This window comes from Trichosurus vulpecula, chromosome 2, assembly GCF_011100635.1.
Source record: "Trichosurus vulpecula isolate mTriVul1 chromosome 2, mTriVul1.pri, whole genome shotgun sequence".
Lineage (NCBI taxonomy): Eukaryota > Metazoa > Chordata > Mammalia > Diprotodontia > Phalangeridae > Trichosurus > Trichosurus vulpecula.
Genome location: NC_050574.1, coordinates 188,988,808 through 189,014,542, shown reverse-complemented (window position 1 = coordinate 189,014,542; position 25,735 = coordinate 188,988,808). Strand labels below are relative to the sequence as shown.

The window sequence follows — 25,735 nt, the reverse complement described above, 5'->3', positions numbered from 1 at the left end:
GAATCTGAGCAGATTTGAGAGAGTTAGAAACTGTGAGCAGTCTGAGTGGGGCAAATTTCCTAGCCAGGAGAATCTGAAAGGCCGAAGGAACGAATCTGTGGTCTAGGAGAGCGCTTGGTGTGCGGAGCTGCTCCAGATGGCACCAAAGCAGAAGTGGCCGGCCAGGAAACTCACATGGGAGACAGGCTGGGAAAAATCCGGGTGCCCGAAACCAGCGGAGATCCCCAGGCTTCCCAACACAGGACGGCAGTCTGTGGAAGCGACAAGAGGCAGCGCAACACCACTGGTGTGAGACATCAACTCCTGAGGCTTGCAGCCCACAGGTATGAAATTTGGCTTCTTGAACTTCCGGGAGACATAATGGCGAGGTAAATGGCCCTAATCCCTCCCCTCCTAACCCAGAGAATTCCTCAGAAAAAAAGAATGCTGGAATAGAGGAGACAGAAGTGGGGCTTCAGTGGCCTAGTAGTAGGAGTACCTGAGTCCCAGAGGGGCAGAGCCAGCAGGGGTCAACACCAGGAGCCCAGACATACTCTTGCTCCCCCAGGGGAAGTGCCAGACATCAGCTCAAACAGCAAAGAGCTGAGACCATTGCTGAAGAGCAACAGTGCTGGACAGCAACCCCGGGGGAAGAGGAGATTTCAGGCAGCCAGACCCCCTCCCCCACACCTCAGAAAACTGAAGGCTATAATTCATGAAGCCAACAACTAGACTCACAATCCCCAGAATAAGAAAGCTGGGACAGAGAGCCCTGAGTCCCAAAAGCAGAAATTTATTGTAAAGCCAGGAAAAGGCTAACCAACATGAAGAACACAAAAAAAACCAAGAACCATTGATTCTTTTTATGGACACAGGCATGATCAAAATACCAATTTGGAAGAGGACAGCAATGACACTATACCCACATCTTATACCCCAAAAGGTAGTGTGAACTGGTCTCAAGCCCAAAAAGCATTACTGGAAGAGCTAAAGGAGGATTTTAAAAACCAAATTAGGGAGGTAAAAGAAAAAATGGAAAAAAAAAAAAAGGAAAAAATGGAAAAAAAAATCCACTGACGAAATCAAGTCCCTAAAGAATAAGATTGGTGAAATGGCTATGGAGATTCAGAATCTAAATAGAGAAAATGACACCCTGAGAGGTAAAATCAACCAACTGGAAAAGGAGACTCAAAAGCAAAATGAAGACAGTAACTCATTAAAAATTAGAGTTGAGCAAGTGGAAGCTAGTGACTCTGTGAGACATCAAGAACTAGCAAAACCAAAATGCAAAGAATGAAAAAATAGGAAAAAAAATGTGAAATATCTCACTGGGAAAACAACTGACCTGGAAAATAGATCCAGGAGAGACAATTTAAGAGTTATTGGTCTACCGGAAATCCATAATGAAAAAAGAGCCTTGATGGTATCTTCAAGGAAATTATCAAAGATAACTGCCCAGAGGTCCTAGAACCAGAGGGCAAAATAGTCATTGAAAGAATTCACCGATCACCCACTGAAAGAGATCCCAAACTGAAAACACCAAGAAATATTATAGCCAAATTTCAGAATTGCAATGTCAAGGAGAAAATACTGCAAGCAGCCAAAAAGAAACAATTCAAATATCATGGAACTACAGTCAGGATCATGCAGGATCTTTCAACCTCCACATTAAAAGACAGGAGAAATAGGAATATGATATTCCGAAGGGCAAAGGAGCTGGCACTACAACCAAGGATCAACCATCCAGCAAAATTAAGCATAATTTTTCAGAGAAGGAGATGGACATTCAACAAAAGAAGGGAATTCCAGACCTTCCTGATGAAAAGGCCAGAACTCAATGGAAAATTTGATCTCCAAATACAAAACTCAAGAGAGACATAAAAAGGCAAACAGGGGAAAAGCCCCCACAAACCTTATTAATCAATAAGGGCAAATTATTTGCATCTATATATAGAATTATATTGTTTTATGTATGTTTTATATGTATACATATATATGTCAATCTTGAGAATACTACAGCTATTATGACAATTGAAAGGGATACACATAGACTGTGAATGTCTGCATAAACTGCTATAAGGATAAAAAACATAATTAAGAGATGTAAAGGGAGGGCTTTGAGAGAAGAGGTAAGGAGCTAGTAGAAAAGGGTAAATTACACCAAATGAAAAGGCACAAAAACACATTTCAATAGAGGGAAAGAAGGGAGGAAGAAGAGCAGTATTTGATCTTTACTGTCATCTGATCTGGTTCAAGAAAGGAATAACATACCCTGATAAGTATAGAAATCTAACTTGTCCTACAGGCAGTAGGAGGGAAAAAAGGGAGGAAAGGGGGAAAAAAGGGAGGGGGATGGTCAGAAGGGAGGGGAGAAGTAGCAAGTGGGAAACGGTAAGACAAGGGAGGGGAATAGAGAGAGGGTAAACTGAGGAAGGCAGCAGTCAAAAGCAAAACTTTGTTGAGGAGTGGAAGGGGAAAGGGAGAAATAAAAGCATAAACAGGGGGAAATAGGATGGAGAAAAAGACACAGATAGAAATCATAACTGTGAATGTGACTGGGATGAACTCTTCCATAAAACGGAAGCAGATAGCAGAATGGATTAAAAACCATAATCCTACAATATGCTGTTTACAAGAAACACATTTGAAACAGGGGGATACACACAGGGTAAAGGTAAAAGGCTGGAGTATAATATATTGTGCTTCAGCTAAAGTCAAAAAGGCAGGTGTAGCAATCCTAATCTCAGACAAAGCAAAAGTAAAGATAGATTTAAGTAAAAGAGATAAGGAAGGTCACTACATCCTGCTAAAAGGCACCATAAACAATGAAGCAATATCATTGTTTAACATTTATGCACCAAGTGGTATGGCATGCAAATTCTTAGAGGAGAGGTTAAGGGAGTTACAGGAAGAAATAGATAGCAAAACTATAATTTTGGGAGACCTCAACCTTCCTCTTTCTGAACTGGATAAATCTAACCTCAAAATAAATAAGAAAGAAGTTAAGGAAGCAAACAGAATTTTAGAAAACGCAGATACGATAGACCTCTGGAGAAAACTAAATGGGGATAAAAAGGAATATAGTTTTTCTCAGCAGTACATGGCACATACTCAAAACTGACCATGTACTAGGGCATAAAAACCTCACAATCCAGTGCAGAAAAGCAGAAGTAGTCAAAGTATACTTTTCAGATCATGATGCAATAAAAATTATTTGTAACAAAGAACCATGGAAAAATAAGCTAAAAATTAATTGGAAACTAAATAATCTAATTCTAAAGAATGAGTGGGCCAAAGAACAAATCAGAGAAACAATTAATAACTTCATTCAAGAGAATGACAATAATGAGACAACATACCAAAACTTACAGGATGCAGCAAAAGCAGTTCTTAGGGGAAGTTTCATATCTCTAAATGCTTACATGAATAAAATAGGGAAAAAGGAGATCAATGATTTGGGCATACAACTCAAAAAGCTAGAAAAAGAACAAACTGAAAATCCCCAATTAAATACCAAATTAGAAATACTGAAAATCAAAGGAGAGATTAATAAAACTGAAACCAAGAAAACTATTGAATTAATAAATAAAACAAAGAGCTGGTTTTATGAAAAAAAAAAAAACAACAAAATTGATAAACCTTTGGTCAATTTGATTAAAAAAAAGAAAGAAGAAAATCAAATTACCTGTATCAAAAATGAAAAGGGTGAGTTCACCTCTAATGAAGAGGAAATCAAAACAATAATTAGGAATTATTTTGCCCAATTGTATGCCCATAAATTTGACAACCTTAGAGATATGGATGAATATTTACAAAAACATAAACTGCCCAGGTTAACAGAAAAGGAAGTAAAATTTCTAAAGAACCCCATCTCAGAAAAAGAAACTGAGCATGCCATCAATGAACTCCCTAGGAAAAAATCTCCAGGGCCAGATGGTTTTACATGTGAATTCTATCAAACATTTAAAGAACAACTAATTCCTATACTTTGTAGACTATTTTGGAAAATAGGTGAAGAAGGAGTCCTACCAAATTCGTTTTATGACACAAATATGGTACTAATACCCAAACCAGGTAGAGTCAGAACAGAGAAAGAAAATTATAGACCAATTTCCCTAATGAATATTGACGCAAAAATTTTAAATAAAATATTAGCAAAAAGATTGCAGCAACTTGTTACCAGAATAATATACTATGACCAGGTAGGATTTATTCCAGGAATGCAAGACTGATTCAATATTAGGAAAACGATTAGCATAATTGACCATATCAACAACAAAACTAGCAGAAATCATATGATCATCTCAATAGATGCAGAAAAAGCCTTTGACAAAATACAACACCCATTCCTATTAAAAAACACTAGAAAGCATAGAAATAAATGGAGTCTTCCTTAAAATTATAAATAGCATCTACCTAAAACCATCAGCAAGGATTATTTGTAATGGGGAGATGCATTCCCAATAAGATCAGGGGTGAAACAAGGATGTCCATTATCACCCCGATTATTCAATTTGGTACTAGAAATGTTAGCTCTAGCAATAAGAGAAGAAAAAGAAATTGAAGAAATTAGAATAGGCAAAGAAGCTAAATTATCACTTTTTGCAGATGATACGATGATTTACTTAGAGAATCCTAGAGAATCAAGTAAAAAACTACTTGAAATAATAAACAACTTTAGCAAAGTTGCAGGATGTAAAATAAACCCACATAAATCCTCAGCATTCCTATACATTACTAAGAAAGCCCAACAGCAAGAGATAGAAAGAGAAATTCCATTCAAAGTTACTGTAGACATTATAAAATATTTGGGAGTTTATCTGCCAAGACAAACCCAGGGCCTATATGAATGTAATTATGAAACACTTTCCACGTAAATAAAGTCAGATCTAAATAAATGGAAAAATATCAGTTGCTCATGGTTAGGCCGAGCTAATATAATAAAAATGACAATTTTAACTAAATTAATCTATCTATTCAGTGCCATACCAGTCAAACTACCAAAAAATTATTTTACAGAGCTGGATAAAATAATAACAAAATTCATCTGGAAGAACAAGAGGTCTAGAATATCTAGGGTATCAATAAAAAGAAAAGCTAGAGAAGGTGGCCTAGCCATACCAGATATTAAACAGTATTATAGAGCAGCAGTCATCAAAACTACCTGGTACTGGCTAAGAAACAGACTTGTGGATCAGTGGAATAGGATAGGTACACAAGATGGAGAAGTCAATGACTATAGCAATCCACTCTTTGATAAACCCAAAGAGGCCAGCTTCTGGGCTAACAATTCACTATTTCACAAAAACTGTTGGGAAAATTGGAAAATGGTAGGGCAGAAACTGGGCACAGACCAGTATCTTACACCATATACCAAAATAAAGTCAAAATGGGTTCATGATTTAGGAAGAAAGACTGAAACTATAAGCAATTTGGGAGAGCAAGGAATAGTTTACCTATCAGATTTATGGAAAAGAAAAGAATTCATGACCCAACAAGACATAGAGAGCATTACAAAATGCAAAATGGATAATTTTGATTATGTTAAATTGAAATGTTTTTGTACAAAAAAAAGCCAATGCAACAAAGATTGGGAGGGAAGCAGAAAATTGGGAGAAAATCTTTACAACTAGTGTCACTGATAAAGGCCTCATTTCCAAAATATATAGGGAACTGAACCAAATATATAGAAACACAAGTCATTCCCCAATTGAGAAATGGTCAAAGGACATGAACAGACAGTTTTCAGAGGAAGAAATTAAAGATATCTACAGGCCTATGAAAAAATGCTCAAAATCACTACTGATTAGAGAAATGCAAATCAAAACAACTCTTAGATGTCATATCTCTCCTGTCAGATTGGCTAAAATAACAAAACAGGAAAATGATAAATGCTGGAGAGGATGTGGGAAAATTGGAACATTGTTACATTGTTGGTAGAGTTGTGAACTGATCCAGCCATTTTGGAGAGCAATTTGGAACTATGCCCAAAGGGCTATAAAAATGTTCATACCCTTTGACCCAGCAATACCACTTCTAGGGTTGTGTTCCAAAGAGATCACACAAGTGGGAAAAGGACCCATATGTACAAAAATATTTATATCAGCTCTTTTTGTGGTAGCTAAGAATTGGAAATCAAAGAGATGCCCATCAATTGGGGAATGGCTAAACAAGCTGTGGTATATAAAAGGGAATACTATTGTGCTGTAAGAAATGGGGATGATACGGACTTCATAACAACCTGGAAAAACCTACACGACATAATGCTGAGTGAGTAGAGCAGAGCCAGGAGAACATTATACACAACCACAGATATATGCATTCTGTGAGGACTAACCCTGACAGTCTTTGCTCGTCTCAGCAACACAAGGTACAAAGACAACTCCTTAAGGACTCATGATGGAGAATGTTATTTACATCCAGAGAAAGAACTATGAAATATGAATGCAGATTGAGGCACACTTCATGCTCGCCTTTTTCTCTTTTGTTTTTGGGTTGTGGTTTTTTTTTTTTTGGTTCTGTTTCTTCTTTCTTATTATTCATTCCATTGGTCATAATTCTTCTCCACAACTTGACTAGTGTGTAAATTAATTCAATGTGAAGTTATACATGGAAGTTATATGGGATTTCATGCCATCTTGGGGAGGGAGGGAAGAAAATCTGGAACTCAAAATTATGTAGAACCGTGTGTTGTAAACTAAAAATAAAAAAAAATTAAAAAAAAAAAAGAAAAGCATAAATCTTCAAAAAAAAAAGCCTACATCAAAAGCCTCCAAGAAAACCATGAACTTGTCTCAGGCCATGGAAGAGCTCAAAAAGGATTTGGAAAAGCAAGTTAGGGAAGTAGAGGAAAAATTGAAGAGAAATGAGAGTGATGTGAGAAAACCATGAAAAACAAGTCAATGACTTGCTAAAGAAGACCCTCAAAAATACTGAAGAAAACCACACCTTAAAAAATAGACTAATTCAAATGGCAAAAGAGCTCCAAAAAGCCACTGAGGAGAAGAATGCCTTGAAATGTAGAACTAGCCAAATGGAAAAGGAGGTCCAAAAGACCACTGAAGAAAACACTACCTTAAAAATTAGTGGAACCTAGTGACTTTATGAGAAATAAAGATATTATTATACAGAACCAAAGGAATGAAAAATGGAAGACAATGTCAAATATCTCATTGGAAAAACCACTGACCTGGAAAAGAGATCCAGGAGAGATGATTTAAAGATTATTGGACTACCTGAAAGCCATGATCAAAAAAAAAGCCTAGATATCATCTTTCAAGAAGTTATCAAGGAAAACTGCCCTGATATTCTAGAGCCAGAGGGTAAAATAGAAATTGAAAGAATCCACTGATCACCTCCAGAAAAAGATCCCAAGAAGAAAACTCCTTGGAATATTGTCACCAAATTCCAGAGTTCCCAGATCAAGGAGAAAATACTGCAAGCAACCAGAAAGAAACCATTTGAGTATTGTGGAAACACAATCAGAATAACACAAGATCTAGCAGCTTCTACATTAAGGGATCGAAGGGCTTGGAATATGATATTCTGGAGGTCATTGGAGCTAGGATTAAAACCAAGAATCACCTACCCAGCAAAACTGAGTATAATGCTCCAAGGCAAAATATGGACTTTCAATAAAATAGAGGACTTTCAATAAAATAGAGGACTTTCAAGCTTTCTCAGTGAAAAGACCAGAGCTACATAAAAAATTTGACTTTCAAACACAAGAATCAAGAGAAGCATGAAAAGGTAAATAAGAAAGAGAAATCACAAGGGACTTACTAAAGTTGAACTGTTTTGTTTACATTCCTACATGGAAAGATGATGTGTATAATTCATGAGACCTCAGTATTAGGGTAGCTAAAGGGAATATATATATATATATATACACACACACATATATATATGTATATAGACAAAGGGCACAGGGTGGGTTGCATATGAAGGGATGATATCTAAAAAAATAAAATCAAATTAAGGGATGAGAGAGGAATATATTGAGAGAGGGAGATAGGGAGAGATAGAATGGGGCAAATTATCCTGCATAAAAGTGGCAAAAAACAGCAGTTCTGTTGGGAGGGAAGAGGGGGAAGGTAAGGGGGAATGAGTGAATCTTGCTCTCATTGGATTTGACCTGAGGAGGAAATAATATACACACTCAATTAGGTATCTTAGCCCACAGGAAAGGATGAAGGAAATCAAAAAGGGGGGGGGGTGATAGAAGGGAGGCCAAATAGGGGGAGGAGATAATCAAAAGCAAACACTTTTGAAAAGGGACAGAGTCAAGAGAGAAAATTGGATAAAGGGGGATAGGATAGGAAGGAGCAAAATATAGTTAGTCTGTCACAACATGAGTATTGTGGGAGGGTTTTGCATAATGATACGCATGTGGCCTAAGTTGAATTGCTTGCCTTCTCAGGAAGGGTGGGTGGGGAGATAAAAGGGTAGAGAATTTGGAACTCAAAATTTTAAAAGAAGATGTTCAAAGAAAAAGTTTTGCATGCAGCTAGGAAGTAAGATATACAGGCAATGGGGCATAGAAATTTGTCTTGCTATGCAACAAAGTAAGGGAAAAGAGGATAGGGCAAGGGGGAGTGGGGTGACAGAAGGGAGGGCTGACTGAGGAATGGGGCAACCAGAACATATGCCATCTTGGAGTGGGGGGAGGGTAGAAATGGGGAAAAAATTTGTAATTCAAACTCTTGTGAAAATCAGTGCTGAAAACTAAAAATACCAAATAAATTAAATTTTTAAAAAAGTGTCATCCACAAACTGTCTGAAATGCAATGTAATGACAGGATGAACTGTCTTGTTAAAATTAAATTATTAAAAATTCACAAAAGAAATTTAAATATAATTAAATTTTCAGCTGATATTTTTTCTAAGTTTGTAGCATGTATACTTCTATAGTTACTGAAGCTTGAAACTTCAGTGGGACTTTTGGGATAGCCCAAAGAGTAACCAACCTCTGGGGATAGTAATGTTAATTCATCTTCCTTTAGTGATGTTTACTATGGTGTATAGGACTTAACACATTATAACCACACAGTAACTACTAGGCAACACATTTGTACTTGTTACAAATTTAATAACCACACTGGTAATATATCACCTAGCAGTGAACTTTCCTCATAGATGTCCAGTGTGTGAAATAAACTTGTGGTTTCACTGTTCTGAACATAAATAATACTAGCTAAGCTTAAATCAGGTTATACCTGACTTCCAAGCTCTGCTCAAATGAAGCCATAGCCTCTCCATGACCAGGGAAACTGATTCTGGTCACAGATGAACAATCTATGTTCTTGTCCTAATTCCACGAGGTCATGACCCTCAAAATAAGCAAGAGGACAAGGTACAGCTGACAAAGCACACCCACTGGTTCTTGTGATAAATCCAAGTGTAAAAATGATCTGCAACCAAACTTTACATGGGGAAGAAGGGGAAGATTTTATCTCACCTTAAATGGCCTGAAAATGATGTTCTTAAAAATGTCTCCAAACTTTCAGTATGTTCAGACTTAAAAGGTATTGAAGAAAGTCTACACAGCTGACTGATAATGGAAATTGTAATCAAGGCAGTTAACAATAATAGTAGCTAAGCATTTATATAACACTTCAGGATTTGCAAAATGCTTTAACCATGGGAGGTAGGTGCTATTATTATCTGTTTTGCAGGTGAGGAAATTGAGGCAGACAGCATAAATTGCATCAGGGACAAACAGCTAATATCTGTGCTCCTGGCTGTCTTGCTTCAAGAATCCAAATTGTAGACTGAACTCAGAATTTAAGTACTGATTCTGTCAGATTCAAGTCAGATGAAACAGTGAAAACTATTTATTTTGCCTGATGTAATTAAAAATTTAGAAAATGCTGACTGACTTAATTCAACTACTGAATTGAATCAACCTCCCTCAGTGTTCTAAAATAGTATAATTGTCTGGTGTATTTGATTAAAGCTTCCTGAGAAATCCAGAGTTAAAAATGCAGATACAGACCACCCTACCTGCCAACGATGCCCTTTTCTATCTTAGCCTACCTTTTACATTATTGGTTCTGTTTTTGGCCCATGATAAATGTCTAATTCCCCACAAAGTAGCAAATCCACTTCACTTCTCATTTATTTTGAAAATGTTAATACAAATTTTTAAAAATTTTGAATTATGTAAGAATTGTACAGAGCAATGGTCGTGGACACTACTTTGCTGAAAAAGTTTTCGTAGGCCTTAATAGGGACAGGCATAAGATAAATGGGGTGATACCATCAAGTTCTGCAGGCTTAAGAATAGAATTAATAATAATAATGATAATGACATAGCTAATAACACATGTACTTTGAGATTTGCAAAGTACTTATGTTACCTCATTTGAATCTCACAACCCTAGGAGGGCAGTGCTATTATTATCCCCCTTGCACAGATGAGAAAACTAAGGCAAGTAGAGGTTAAGTGATTTACCCAAGGACGGTGTGGATCGAACACATAACATTATCTAGTAAGGTGTCTAAGGCAGAATTTGAACTTGGGTCTTCCTGACTCCAAGTCTATTTTTACCATATTTAAAGCACATATTCCTACAGATGTTTCAGAGTTTGTGATTCCAGTAGGAACTACAGACACCAAAAAGCACAAAAATCAATGGAAAAGTGTTTCTTAAAGCAGATAGATATAGGATGCAAGGCCTTTCAGGGAGTGCTAACAATAAGACTTAAGGAACTGTCAACAAGATGCCCCAGAGGAGGAACAAACAAACCGCTGCCTGCATTTTGCTTCTCATTGTTAAAACTACAGGATCCCCAAGTTTTATCCCATCTTTGTTGTTAGATTCCAAATGATTTCTTTCTTGGGATGTAATTTACTTTCTCCTACACCCCCCTACAGGGTTTAAAAAAAACCAGACTGAAGTCTTACAGATAATTTGGAATATTTTTATTATGGATTTTCCTGTTTTCCCAGATTTTAAACCGTACAGTACAATTTATTTTTTTATAAAATAACTTGAATCTGGATGCAACTTACAAAAGCAAAAGAGAAACACAAAGGAAGTCCTAGACTGAACACTTAATAAAATGAACGATGGCGGTGCACAGACATGTCTAATAATGTGGGAATTGAGTGAACTACACTGACTCCATCTTGTGACTCAATTCTGGATCTAGCTCAGTTCCCTTTCTATTTAATTATGGGTCTAGTCCAATTTCTATCCTGTGAGAAAACTTAGGATGGGAATTGTGAGAAAACTTTATTGCACTGTTTGGATCTAGCCCTGAGTGCCTGGGAAGCTGGACCACTTCTACCTGTTGCTTTAGAGTTTTAATTAAGGACCTAGGTTACCAGAAACTCAGTCAAATCCAAAGATTGATGCAAGGAGTTTTCTCACAATTAACATCTCAAGCAATCCATGTCTTATCTAAAAACGGGCCCTTGTCTAGTCAACTGCTATTTCCATGTTCCTCTGATTGAATTTAAGGGTGGGGATGGGAACTGTGAGAAAACTTTATTGCACCGTTTGGATTTAGCCCTGCGTGACTGGGAAGCTGGACCACTTCTACCTGTTGCTTTAGAGTTTTAATTAAGGACCTAGGTTACCAGAAACTCAGTCAAATCCAAAGACTGATGCAAGGAGTTTTCTCACAATTATATCTGAAGCAATCCATGTCTTATCTGAAAATGGGCCCTTGTCTAGTCAGTTACTATTTCCATGTTCCTTTGATTGAATCTAGGGGTGGAGAATTGGCAGCCTTGAGGCCACCAGGTGCCCACGCCTGGAACAGATGTTTGGAGGAATGGGAAACCTCTTTTTCTGATTTCAAAGAATTGCACCTTTTTGCCTTCCCCCTCCCAATTTGGAAAGGCCTTAATCTTTCCTCCAATTAGAAATTTAAGTACTAATTCAAATAGGAACTGGAATTCTGCTCAGATTAGCTTCAGATTTGACAATTGTTACACAAAAACAGAGAAGAGTGGTGTCGGTCTCTTCCTCTGCTAAGCAAAGCCTGTTAAAGTTACAGGGTTGGAGGGCTTTGTCTCCAAATAGATATTTTTTTTCCTAAGAGATTTTATTTTAAGTGTGTAGGTGGTCTATGTTCAAACCAGTGGGGTGTCAATGCAAAGATGATATAACAAAATGAGGTTAATTAGAACACCTGTTTTATGCTCTTATGATGATCCCTCTAAATATACAACAAAAATTTGTTCTCCATATTTAAGAACTAAAGTTCAGTTTTTCTTACTGTCTCACTTTAAAATATTCAGTTCCTCAAAATAACATGGACATAATAATAGTACAACACGGACCAAACAAATTCAAATTACTGATAGGGCATATTAGCCATAAGAACAGTTATGTAAATATCAGTACTTTTCACGTTATACACATCAAATCACAATAAAAAGACAACTATAAGCAAGATGCTGTTCCTCTATTTTCATTAGCAACATATTTCTCTTACAGTAAACCAAGTTTGTATTCCACCATCATGTGTGGTTCTCCCATTATTTCACTTTGTGATGGATCTAAAAAACAATGAAAAATAATTAATGTAGCCTCAAAAAAGAACCACAATGAAACATTCATGCTTGCTTTCCTATGCTAAGTACTTTCCAAACTTGTACTAACTCTAACCCACACACTGATCATTACTCGTTCTGACACTGTCTTCTATTATATAACTCACACTCAACAGAGACCAGAAGCTGAACTTTCACTGAATGTTAAAATTGAGATCACAGGTCCGCTAATTCAGTGCCCTCATTTTAGACATGAGGAAAGTAAAGCCCCAGAAAGGATGATTTGTCCAAGATTGCACAGAGCCAAGACTTGCACCCAGGTCTTCTAAAACGCAGCACTTTCCAGCTCCCTTATACGGACAATAAGGTCTGGAGCACTTATCCAATGTCACACAACTAGGGAACAAAAGGGGATTTTAAGCCCAGGTCCTCTGACTCTCAGACCAACACTCCTACCATATCACGATGCTGTAAGAAGCTTTCAAGAACCTGGCGTCACCTCCATACAAAAGCACTGAAGTAGGACTTAAGTGACCCTGGTTACCAGTGGAGGTGACACTGAGTTATCACTGTGCTCCTCCCCATTTAGAACACACAGAAAAATTCTACATTTGTTTCCTATAAAATTATTCATTATAACTTACATGTTTTATATAGTATTTGGGGCTAATGGAAATAAATCCTCATTACATGGCTCATAATAGTTATCACTTCACTCAGCCTTCAAAATCACAAAGTTACGGAGTTTTAAATAAATGCTTTTATATAATGAAAGAAAGCATCAGAACTAAACTTTCTCCTTTCACTGTAATAGGAAGTTTAACAGAGTCTGAGACCTTAGTTTTTCCTGCATTTAAGAAATTCCTGTAGGGAAGATTCTCAAAGAAAAAGATCCCTTAACTATGCTGCTGTTGTGTCCACAGCACTTCCTCACCGGATATCAGCAGCAAAGCAAAACTGATGCAATCCAATTAGAATTCGTTTGTCTGTTTCTATAGAACTGTTGGGGGCACAATGCACAGAAGTAGTATGGCTATCATCATATTTGTTTATTCTCCTGGGCCCCAGAAACAGTAGAGGATGTTGGCTATATTGTTCTTTGACAAAAGTCACTTACATGCAAGAACAATAGCACTGTTTGGGGAAACTTGGTAAAAATGATGTATTTTCTCCCTGTACCCTATCATGCTTACAGAATTTCAGAAAGTCACTAAGAAGAAAAATAAAAGCCTTTCTTTTCAAAAAGAATTTTATTCAGGAGGGGGAGAAAATTTAAAACTCAAAAGCTTGTGGAACTGAATGTTGTAAACTAAAAATAAATAAATTTAATGAAAAAAATATAAAAAAGGAATTTTACTCCATTTGTTCCTATGCCATTTTTCTTGCTAATATTTATTAACTCTGTTGCTAACCGTGCGATATACCTAAGCATACAACTTAATGCTTAAGATTATAATGAAAATGTGCTTGATAAAAATGTACATAGATTAAACTGATTTGAAAGCAGTAAAAGTTGATTTAATTTTTTAATCTCTGGTATATATGACAATATACTTACCATTAAGAATATCTTCAAATCCAATACTCTCATCATTACCCCTCAAAATATCCAGAGAGAGGTTCGAGCTCTGAAGAAATGGAAGACGCTGGACCTGCAAGAGATATGGTGTGAAGGGGAAAAAAATATAAAACAACACAAAGTACTACAATCCAAGGGAAAATGTGGTTGTACAATTATATGTTACCTAAAAATGCTATAACCTGCCAAGGAAAACATTCACTTAAAGTGCACTGTCTCTTTCCTTCTATTTCCTAGCAGCTCACTCATCATAATAGGTGCTTAATTCTATTAAATGAAAGCTAAAAATACATCAAATTGTCTTTCACACGAAGATACAAGAAAAGAGTTAAGAAAATGATTTCACAATTGGATTTTAGCAATAGGATAAAAATGTCAGAAAATACTGCTAAAATACAAAACTGTAGCTTTTTGTTTATAGTTATCTACTGTCAAAGTTGGCTCTCCTCTTTGTCTATCAGTCCGATCTGACAATTGATATTCACATGCTATGAATGAAATGCTATCAAGTAAAGTCTAAGAATAAACAAATATGATGACAGCCATACTACTTCTGTGCATTGTGCCCCCAACAATTCTACAGAATTTGTGCAAATGAAATGTCACTTGCTGGTAGGCATATTGTTTTGTACCATTAAATATACAAAAGGAAAGGTGCATAGGACCCTTTAAGAGATGTTGCAGCTTAGAAATAGTGATCTCATTAATGTTTAATTTGTGAATAGACAACCACGAGTAACAATGGAGAAGGAATGAACGTGCATGAACTTGGTTCATGTTTGTAATTTAAGACTTACAGAAGTTAAACAGGCATATTTAATGATTTACACAACTGTTATTATGTAACATGGTAATTAGGCATAAACAGCAAAGGGCTGTTTGCCATTAGTAAAAAATGACTAACTTTTTAATATAGCAAAATCAAAATTTTTACTATTTTTTCTTTTCTTTATTAGCTTCCTAATATCTTTAATTAGAACTTATGCTGACATTTTCCCCAGATACTATGAACCACTACACAAAAATACATTTCACCAGGTGTCTCTAAGATCCCATCAACTTTTAATGCCACTCTATTCCCCTCCCCCCAGAAGTATCCTGAGTGACAAAGGACAGAAGTCAATAGAACTATGGGTGCCCTAATAGGGTCTGCTTATGCATGATCACCAGGCTATGGTGATGAAAATAGGAACCAAGGAATATAATGGTGGGTTAAAGGACATAGTAAAAATAGGTCTGGATGCATGGCGTACGGAAGTCTTAGTGACTAAGGAAAAAGAATTAGGAGATGGATGAAAAAAGGAGGTGACTCAACAGTGTTCTGATAGAGAAATATCATAGGACCTAGAATTGGAAGAGACCTTAAAAGTCCCAGATTCCAAAATCTTCCCTTTAGAAATGAGAAAAGAGTGGATGAGTAAGCTGCCCCCAAATCACAGAGGAGTTAAGTTCCAGAACTAGAACTTGAACTGAAATGCTCTAGTTCAAAATACACTGCTCCCAACAAGAGATGTAAAGGGAGGGTATGGAGAAGGGAAGAAGCTGGCGAGGCTAAACTACACTGTTACTGGAAGAAGACAATAATACCTGGACATACCATAGAATTCTGTACTATTGTTATCCTACGTGGACAGTGACACAGCTTAAGAATAATGCTTTGAATCTTGTGACCTGCAAGAGATAACCTAATCAAGGCTATGAGAAGAGGAATTCTAACAGAAAAGGCATTTGTGACAGGACTTGTGAAAGGGATGTCAGAATAGGCAAAATGACAAAAGCATACACCAGTTTTAATATATAAGGAGGAGAGTTCTAAATGTCACTCAGTTAATGGGGAATTAGGATTTTGGAGTTTAATGAGTACCAACATTTCCTAACCCTGATGTATATTGTTGCTATCCAAGTCGTAATCAATAATCTATGAAGAAAATGAAAGCAACATCAGGTCAAGTATAGATAACTTGAGGCTAATTTTAATTGAAAGAAAATAGCTTTAGTTTTAAGGGGGGAAAAAGTGTTTAATAGGCAGAAGAGAAAACAAAATGGCAGTGAGTATAATTTAGCCCCTAAATATTGTCAAAATCTTATCCCAAAAGAGGGTGTAATTAAATGATACTGACTCATGGAAGAAACGAATGCTGGAGGTGAAATAACTCAATTCTCAATTTTTTCAAAGAATAAGGCAGAAAATCCACTGCTGAGATAAACAAACCTGTTTCACTGCCTTGAATTCCATCTGTAACTTCAGGGGAGCATATAGGCCTTGGATATTTCTCAGTGTGGAAAAATTCATTTTATCCTGATTGAGCTGGAACTACAAGAGACAAGCATATTAAAATGTTGCTTGAGTTTTTCAAGAGACATTGGTGAATGCATGTGAAATTCTACTTGAATTAGACATATCATTCATCATAAATGAAATAAAATAATTGCAAAAAATAATTATTTTAATCCCTTAAAAATTCAAATATTTTTACACACATATTTAATAGATCTATTTATTTGGCAACAAATGCAGGTAAAGTCTCACTTTAGGCAAAGGTGTTAGATGAAATTGTGATCTATAAAGGTGGTAAAGTGTGAGTTTTGTTCACATTATGTAAAGGTACTTCCATTTACAGGTGAGGACTGTTGCCCAAAGGTCATCAGAAACCTTTGTTGACACAGTGCTCCTCCCACCAAAAAAAAGTATATTTAGCAAAAATTACACTTTGAGAGAAAAAAATTTAAATAGTTTCTAAAAAATAAATGACAATTTCACAAGAGGATATACTGTCATATCTATTTAACTGTCTCAAAATTTTAGCTAATTTTTTGAAGTAGTGCAAAAGACTACACATCTTTTTCAAATAGCAACTTTTTCTTGAACTGCTCTTGAACGAATACAAATGACAATTACATAGAAATTTCTATGAGTTTCAGAAACATTCATTCATTTATTCCTTCATCTATTCAACAAGCAATTATTGAATACTTGTTATGTTACTAGATTCCTTTAAACACAAAACTCTTACTAATATTAGTTTTGTATATTGTCTTTTATTTGCAAAAATTTAATTTATACAAAACTTTTCAAGATTTTATCTATCATGGAAAGGTTAGCAACTGATGTTAGCAAGAAATATTTACTCAGAACCTAATATATGCAGTGCTGTGCCAAGTGATGTAGAGTACAGTAAGACATATCTGTCCTCAAAGAGCTTACAATCTAATTGAGAAGTCACAGCATAATAACAAAAATATAGCTATAGTAATCTCTTCTGTATATGTATACATGCATATATGTAGAGGAATCATGGCATACTACATAAGATTAGGTTCAGGATCAGGAACAGTCAGGTTCAAATATCATCTCTGACACTCCCATGTCATTTAACTTAACTATGCTTCATACTACTGCCTAGGATAAGCCATAGATAAGTTCCCTTCTGTGTGACCCTACATCAAGCAGCATGAATTTAAATGATGAGATACTAGAGATCAGAAGACCAGTCAGGTGTCTACTGCACTGATGAGGTGTAAGTTATAGAATCTAAGTTTGAAGGGAATGAGAAGTCATCTAGCATAAGCTACCTAAGAAAATTTTCCCATTGCAACCTTGGTAGAAGTCACCCTCTAGCCAAGCACTCTTAGTGAAGGGAGCTCAGTAATTTGCAGTTACTTTTCCCAGTGTTGGACCTTTCTAAAAGGAAAGTCCCCTGGACCATCCAGCTATGGGTTCTAGTTCTTATTTCTGAAATAAGAGAGTCTACTTCCTGTCACATGATACTCCTTCACACAGCTGAAGACAATTGTCATATTCCCTCTCTAGTCTTCTATTTTCCAAACCAAACATCTCAAGTTCCTTCAGTTATTCTTCATGTGATGTTTTCCAGCTCCTTCTTCATCTTAATCACTTTCTTTTGGTTATTTTCTTTTAAGTTTGTAAAATGTGGTTACCAAAACTCCACACAATAACTCCAGATGTGTGGTCTGAAACGCATAGAGGGACTTGCCTTTTATCAAGGCATTGTATTTCTATTGTTTGAAATTGTTTTTGTCTTTTTGTAGATATTTACTAAGTGGGTATGTGCCAGGCACTGTCCTCTCACACTGTTCCTTATCAGAGTCCCTTTCAAAAGTTTCATTGTGGCATAAAGGTGGCCCTGAATTTAAGGGCCATCTCAGAACAATGCAAGCCCAAACCTGGAATATAAATTCATAGTTTAAGAACCAAGCTAGTTAAATTAGAAGAAACTTTTCACTACAGTGCTGGCCATCGAGTATTGGTGTGTTTTGGAGAAAATATCACTTCAGTTTTAGATATACTCATTTTGAAGTGTAGGAGAGGAGCCCGGTAGAAAAAAACAAGGCTAGAGAGATACATTTTAGTCTCAATAACAGAAAAGAGATAATTAAATTTGGCATGGTAGATTAACCTCTGTGAGTAGGAAAAATATAAGAGCAGGACTAAACTCTTGACTACCTCCCAATCTAAGCTCCTTGAAGGCAGACTGTCACATTTTTTTACTTTTTATTTCCAGAAAAATGGCATAGCACAGGTAATAAGACAACTAGTATTGCAGTCAGAAGACCTAGGTTTATCTCTCATCTTTAACATGTACAGTCCAGCACATATACCTGTAGACTAACTATAAGACCCTGGGCAAGTCACTTAAAACTCTCAACAATGCTCAGGCAACTAACTCTCTTAAGACTAAGTTTCAGGCAAAGTACAGATTTGCACTGATAAAGAATTTTTTTTTTTTTTGCACATTAGTCATGTTGTACAGGAGAATTATAACAGGGGAGAAACCACGAGAAAGAAAACAAAACAAAGCAAAGCAAATAGTCTGCTTCGCTCTGCATTCAGATTCCATAGTTCTTTCTCTGGATGTGGATGGTATTTTCCATCATGAGTCCTTTGGAATTGTTTTAAGTCCTTGTATTGCTGAGAAGGGCTAAGTCTTCTGATAGAGAAATTTTCCTCAGCAAGTAGTTCCTTAGATCAATAAAGTCACAGATAAGAGGCCCTATCCCTATCCCAAGTACCCAACAAACAATATTAAACAATAATACTGTTTAATAAATTAAAGGATAAGGATAAAATGAAGCTAAAGTCAGTAGAAAGTAAGCATCCATGCAATATTGTGTCAACTCAGAAAATTTATCATTTCACTGATCATTCATCACCCTCCCATGCTGGATACTCTCTTAAGTTTCCCAACACTGTTTTCTTCTTGCTTATTTGACAACTACTCAGTCTATTTTGTTAGCTCTTTATCCAAGTCATACCCACGTACCAGGCATATCCCCCAAGGTTCTGACCTGGGCCTCTTTTCTAATTCTCTCTCTACACTCTTCATTTGGTGATTTCATCAATTCCCATGGATTCAATGATCACTTCTATGCAGAGGATTCCCAGATTTATATATCTAGCTCCTTCTTTTCTGAGTTCCACATTACCAATTGCCTTTTTGACATCTTGAGCTGAACATAAGAATCTCAAAACAACATGTTCAAAATAGAACTCACTATCTTTCCCCCTGAAACAGCCCCTTTCCAGTTTTCTTTCCACACGTTACTGTCGAACCACTATCTTCCTAGGCATCCAGGCTTACAACTTTACCATCCTCAACTCTATACTCTCTCATCATATATCCAATGGTGTCAGATCTTGTAGTTTCTATCTTTATAACATCTGCTGTCTTCTCTCCACTCACATAGCTAATATAGTGTCTCATATAGGCTTGCATCACCTCTCACTTGACTACTGCAATAGTCTTCTAATTAGTATTCATTCTTCAAACCTCTTCCCACTGCAAACTATCCACTCTTCTGCTGCCAAAGTGGTTCTTCCTAAAGCACAGGTCTGACCATGTTACTCCCTCCCAGCTCAATGAGCACCATAACCTCTAGTATCTTCACGATTAAATATAAACTCGTTTGGCATTTAAAGTTCTCTAAAACCTGGGCTCTTCAGCTCAGATTCAATCTAACTCAGCTCAGATTAATCTGGCCTGCTGGCATTAGCTTCATAAATGCTCAGGCTCCGTCTACCCAATATGGCGAATCTTTAATAAACTTCGTTTTTCTTTGGCTGAGAAGGCTTGAGTCCATTCAGCAGGATCTGGCATGTCGGCATTTTGGGGGCTCGAGCACCCCTCAACCCCAGACCATATCGCTACTGTCCTCTGCCCTAGTCAGAAGGGAGGGCATTGATAAACTGGAGAAATGTACTGGGCACATGAGGAACAATTAAAGGAATTTTGGAGGTAAGAAGACAAAGGAACAGAATCACCAAAGATCAAGAATCTTAAATATTTCAAAAGCAGATAAAATTAGCTTTTATATAAGGGAAAACTTCTTAACACTTAGAGCTATGTGAATATGAAATCTGCTGCCTTAGAAGTGATGGGAATGGGATCTGGACCCCAAAAAAGAAAAGCCCTGGACTTTTCCATGTAGCTCAGGTTCCAGGTGTTCACTCAGAGCAATCAGTCCTTAAAAAAACAAACCAAAAAACCATGGCTTCTTCTTAACTTTCCTCCCCTCTATGCACATTACAATCCACCCAATCTGGCCTGTTTGTTGCTTCTCACACACACTAACCCCCACCTCTATGCTGTCCCCCAGGCCTGGAATGCTCCGCCTTTTCCCTCTGCCTCTTAGCTATCCTGGCTTCTTCAAGACTCAGATCAAATCCTACCTTGTACAAGAGGTTTTTCCTGATCCATCCCTCTATCCCCTCTGTGTATCCTCCTTACCCATTAGTGCCTTCTGTGATTTTTTTTCCATCTACTCTGTCTCTCTCTTACATGTACACTTATTTAATATGTCCCCTTCCAGCCCTCTTGAATGTGAGCTCCTGAAGACAGTGACATGTGTTTTGGCCTTTTTTTGTATTACCAGTGCTTAGCACATTATTTATCACATAGTAATAAAAGGCTTATTGACTATTCCTTGGCAGTGGAAATGCTTTAATACAATTACATAATAAGTTAAATGTTAGCAGGTGAATTTTTAATTTATGGGGTAAGAATAAGAGAATCATGAATTTATTTATATACTTACATTTTTTTCTGATAATTCAAGAGGATGACTTGGCAAAAGTTCATTTTTGACACAAGAAAATCTGAAAATGTAAAAAAGAGACTAAACCAGTCAGCATGCAAAATTCAAAATAACTTACAAAAATGTTACTTTTAAGGCACATTTCTGAAGGTTACACACATTCATCACAGAAAAACCACTTAAACTAAAAAACAAGACGTCCCCCTCACCTGTCCTAAGTGGACTTATGAATGCACAAAACAGTTCTCAGTTTCCTAATGGTGATTTGACATCTTGTGAAAAATATTCAGTTATAACATTATTTCAGATAAGAAATTGATTAAGCTTCTGAATTCTATAAAGGTCTATATATTTTAAAATGTATTTTCCCCATCTTCATGCTATACCACATGGAAAAATTCCTCAGCCATGGAGTTATTTTTTGCTGCAACAACGCTATATAGCTCCATTACTAGAGAATAGGGATCTCTGGTCACTCCCACCAGGTACATTTTACATTTTTTCTTTACTTATAAATGAAGAGTCAAGGGTTAACTACAGCCAAGTTACAAGACTCATTTTATATGTGCTATAAAAATTAATAATTTAATTGCCTCTTCACCCCTTGAACTTTCCTATTTGTAGTGCCATCATTCTTCCAATCAACCGGACTCAAAACTTTGGAGTCATCCTTTGCTCTCCTCCTACTTAAATCTATTCAATTAATCCTAAAGCCCTTTAAAAACTTCCTTAGTAATGCCTCTCTCAGCCATTTCTTCCTTTCCATTTCCTCTTGGCCTGAACTCTAAACTTCTTATTGAGGCTCTCACCTAATAATTTCATTACAATAAAGCTAACCTTAATATTATTGACATACCCTCTCCGAAGAATATCATGGTTTCCAAAAGGAGCGCTAGCTGAAAGTTCAGAAACTGAAATACTGTCCTTCAGCTGAGATCCAAGTCCTCTGGTATTCTGCAAAATGGAAACGATTAGTTGTTACCAAATCAGCAATGAGTTAAATTTATGTGCTTAATTTCTTAAAAGGTTAAGGTGCTAACTATAAAAAAAAAAGATGACTAGTAGATACATTGTACCGTGAAATATATAAAATCATACTGTTTGATATAATTAATTTTCATTACAGGCAGTCATATAAAATTTATCTTCAAATTATGTTGCTTAAGCACCACATATATGTTATTTCTGCAGAAAATTTTTTAAAATCATTAGTTAACAAGATTAAATCTGGTTAGTATTATATCATTAACAGTTCCTATTGTACCTATTCTATTAGTGATGTTATTAACTACTTTGTATCGGTAAAATCCTATTGATTTAAATACCAGATAAATCATATTAATAGTATTTTGTTTTACAAATTGGTTAGTGCAAGGTTTTGTTTTGTTTCTTTTTGGATCTGTGATGTTTTAATGTATAATTTCCTTCAATGAAAAAGATGGTAACTTGTTAGTAACTTATATGCCTTAGTTGCCTGAATCAGTGAGAAGATAAATGCCTTGCCCAACATCATATAGCTATTATGTGTTAAAATCAGGATTTGAACCCATGTTTATTTTTTATTTTATACTAAATCTAGTCTTTGATATATTGTCCTTCCTCCCTTACATAGGTTAGTAATTTCTAGCATGCACAAAAACATCTCAATATAAAAACTGAAAAATCAGGTAAGCTTTTTAATGGACAACCTGCTCCATGACCTTCAATAGCTCCTCATCACCTAGAGTCATCCAACTCCTCTATGGATGACAGTCTTTTCCCAAGTTACCCAGCACACCCCTCCCTTTCACTGCTCACTCATCAAATATTATTTTATTTCTTAAAAAGTTCCCTTCCTCTCTACTGTCATAACTATGAAAGAGGAAGGTGTTGAAGAGTTTGGGAGAGAAGGATCTCTTCTCCACCCCCTAGGAAAACCATAACAGGAGGAAAAAAAAATTGAGAGAATATTTAATAATAACACAGCTTACATAAATATATCAGGCACATACATATAGTAACTAGGCTATACCATGTAGGCTTACTATGTGCTAGACATTATGGTAAGGGCTTTACATTTGTTATCTCATTGGATCCTTGCAACAACCCTAGAAGGTAGTTGTAAAATCTTCGTTTTACAGGGGAGGAAATCGAGGCAAATCAGGGTTACGTGACTTGCTCTGGGTCATTTTAGTAGGTAGGTGCTATTATTATCCTCATTTTACAGAGAAGGAAACTGAGGCAAATGGGGGTCCAGTGACTTGTCCGGGGTCATACAACTACTGTCAGAGGCTGGACCTGAACATGGCCTTTCTGCCTCGAGGCCCTGCGCCACCTAGCAGCCTCCCATTTCACTTTCGGTTTTGTCCTTCCCAGCTTGAGGCCGGAGGCCCCGAGAGGGAGGCCGATGGGAAGAGTAAAGCCCAGGCCGTGCCAAGACAAAAGCCATGGCCGCCGCGGCCGCTGCTGCTCAGGCTCCTCCCCATGAATCAGCACAGGCCGGGCGCCGAGTCCCGGCGCCATCCCGCGGTACCTCGGGAAGCTATGAAGGGCAGCTATGAAGCGGGCCGCCAAGGCCACGACCCAATATTGTCCCAAGTCGCAGAGAGAGATTCGGGTTCCCCCAGCGCGGCGTAGCCACTATACTCACCATCTTCGCTCCGCCTGACAGCCGCCACCGCGCGGCTCCTCTTTCCCGAGGGCTACGCAGCGCATTCCCATTTCCGTTTCCGCTGCGGACCTGTCTTCCTCCGCGCCCCGCCCGACATCCGCCGGAAGTGCGTCAGACCGGGCCAGGAAGGAAGAATAGGTTCAGGCCGTTCTGAGGGAGATGCGGTGATCGGAGGCTCCCACGCTTGGCGCTTCCCGGGGGCCGTGGGGAGGAGCCCGGAGGCTCTCTTGGGCCTGAGGCATGTGTTAGAGCGAGCGTGCGTCCTGCGCATCTGTGTAAAGTTGGGGAGGGAGGGGCGGCTGAGGCTTGTTACCCCTTCCTGACCTTTCGTAACTATGTTTAGACCAGTCGCGTGCGAGGTGCAGACCGGGACTGAGTGCCCCCCACCCGTGGGTGGAGGAAACAGGGAGAAGGTTGTAGCTAAAGGTAAAAGAAGACTTAGGTTTGATTTGAGGCGGCTAGGTGGCGCCGTGGATAGGACGCCGGACTTGGGAGTGAAGACCTGAGTTCAAATTCAGTCTCACTGTCCGTGTGGCCCTGGGCCAGTGATTTAACCTCTCTCTTAGCTTCAGTTTCCTCGTCAGTAAAATAAGGATAATTCTAGCACCTGCCTCCCAGGGTTGCGAAGTGCTTCACGAACATCCCAAAGCCCATAGACATACTAGCTGTTACATTATTCAGATACGAGAGAGAGTACCCCCACGTAGCTCGGTGCCTGACAGCCTTTGGAGATCCATCCAGCGGCTTCCAGAAGTGTCAGTCCAGGATTGCAGCTTGATGAGTCAGATTGTAGACGAACATGAACCCCTGTCATGGGCCGGGGACCCTGCTTGGTTCTCGGGATACAAAGATTTAAAAAAAAAAAAAAAAGGCCTGCTCCCGAGGAACTTACTTTTTATCTGAGGTTTGTAACTTGGAAGGAATCGCTTTCAAGATAATGATTTCTCAAGAGAGGGTTTGAAAAGGATTATAGAGAGAGTCAGCACTTCAATCCGGGTCTTCCGGACTTCAAGACCAATTCAGTCCCTCGTGTCAGACTCTCGGTGACCCCACTTGGGGTTTTCTTAGCAGAGATACCAGAGAGGTTCGCCGTTCCTTCTCCAGATCATTTTACAGATGAGGAAACTGAGGCAGACAGGGTTAAGTGACTTGCCGAGGGGTCACACAGCTAGTGAGTGTCTGAGGCCAGAGTTGAACTCAGCAAGATGAGCCTTTGTGGCTCAGGTGCTCTGCCCGCTGTGCTGCTTAGCCGTCCCTCAAAACCAATGTCAATCTACTTTACCTTGCTGCTTTTCGCCACACTTTACTATGGGGAAAATACCCTGTAGCCTAGGTTCACAAGAGTGCCGCCTCTTTTCATTACATCTAATAATAAATATTTCTATACCCTTAGGTGTTTACTCGGAGCACTCTTCTGAGACGGACTGTACAAATTGAGTTAGACTCATTTAATAGAGGAGGAAATAGTGGAATACCCTAAGGATCTCTGTTTGTGCCTGTGCTGTTTTAACACGTTAATGACAGATCAAGGCACAGATACTGTGCTGATACCTGTAGATGATGAACAGCTGAGGAGAGCTAGTGGACAGGACAATAAGATTTAAAAAGGCTAGAACATTGGGCTAAATCAAGTAAGATAAAATGTTATAAGAATGAGTGTAGTCTTATACTTTGGCTTAAAAAAAATTTACTTTCACTAGTACAAGATGGGAGAAACAGGGTTAGACCATCTGAAAAATAAGCATGTTACAGGCTCTTTATGAGGCATCGATTTGATGTGGCACCCCAAAGTGCTAAGGCAATTTTAGGCTACAACTGGGGAGAGGATCCAGGGTAGGGAACCTGGGGCATCAAGGCCGCATGTGGCCTTCTAAGTCCTTGGGTGCAAGCTTTTGACTGAATCCAATTTTTACAGAACAAAGCCTTTTATTAAGGAGATTTATTCTGTGAAGGTTGGATTCAGTCAAAG

The 25,735-nt window shown here is 37.8% G+C and overlaps 1 protein-coding gene across 1 annotated transcript; it reads right to left on the bottom strand.

Annotated features, from left to right (window-relative positions):
- Positions 1 to 10,888: 10,888 nt before the first annotated feature.
- Positions 10,889 to 23,871, bottom strand: LOC118838404 (proteasome maturation protein). The gene is made up of 6 exons (XM_036745696.1): positions 23,746 to 23,871; positions 21,973 to 22,070; positions 21,117 to 21,177; positions 16,276 to 16,377; positions 14,043 to 14,136; positions 10,889 to 12,490 (listed from the first exon to the last, which is right to left on the bottom strand). The coding sequence occupies exons 1-6, from the start codon at positions 23,746 to 23,748 to the stop codon at positions 12,423 to 12,425; spliced, it is 426 nt and encodes a 141-aa protein (XP_036601591.1). The 5' UTR covers positions 23,749 to 23,871; the 3' UTR covers positions 10,889 to 12,422.
- Positions 23,872 to 25,735: the final 1,864 nt, after the last annotated feature.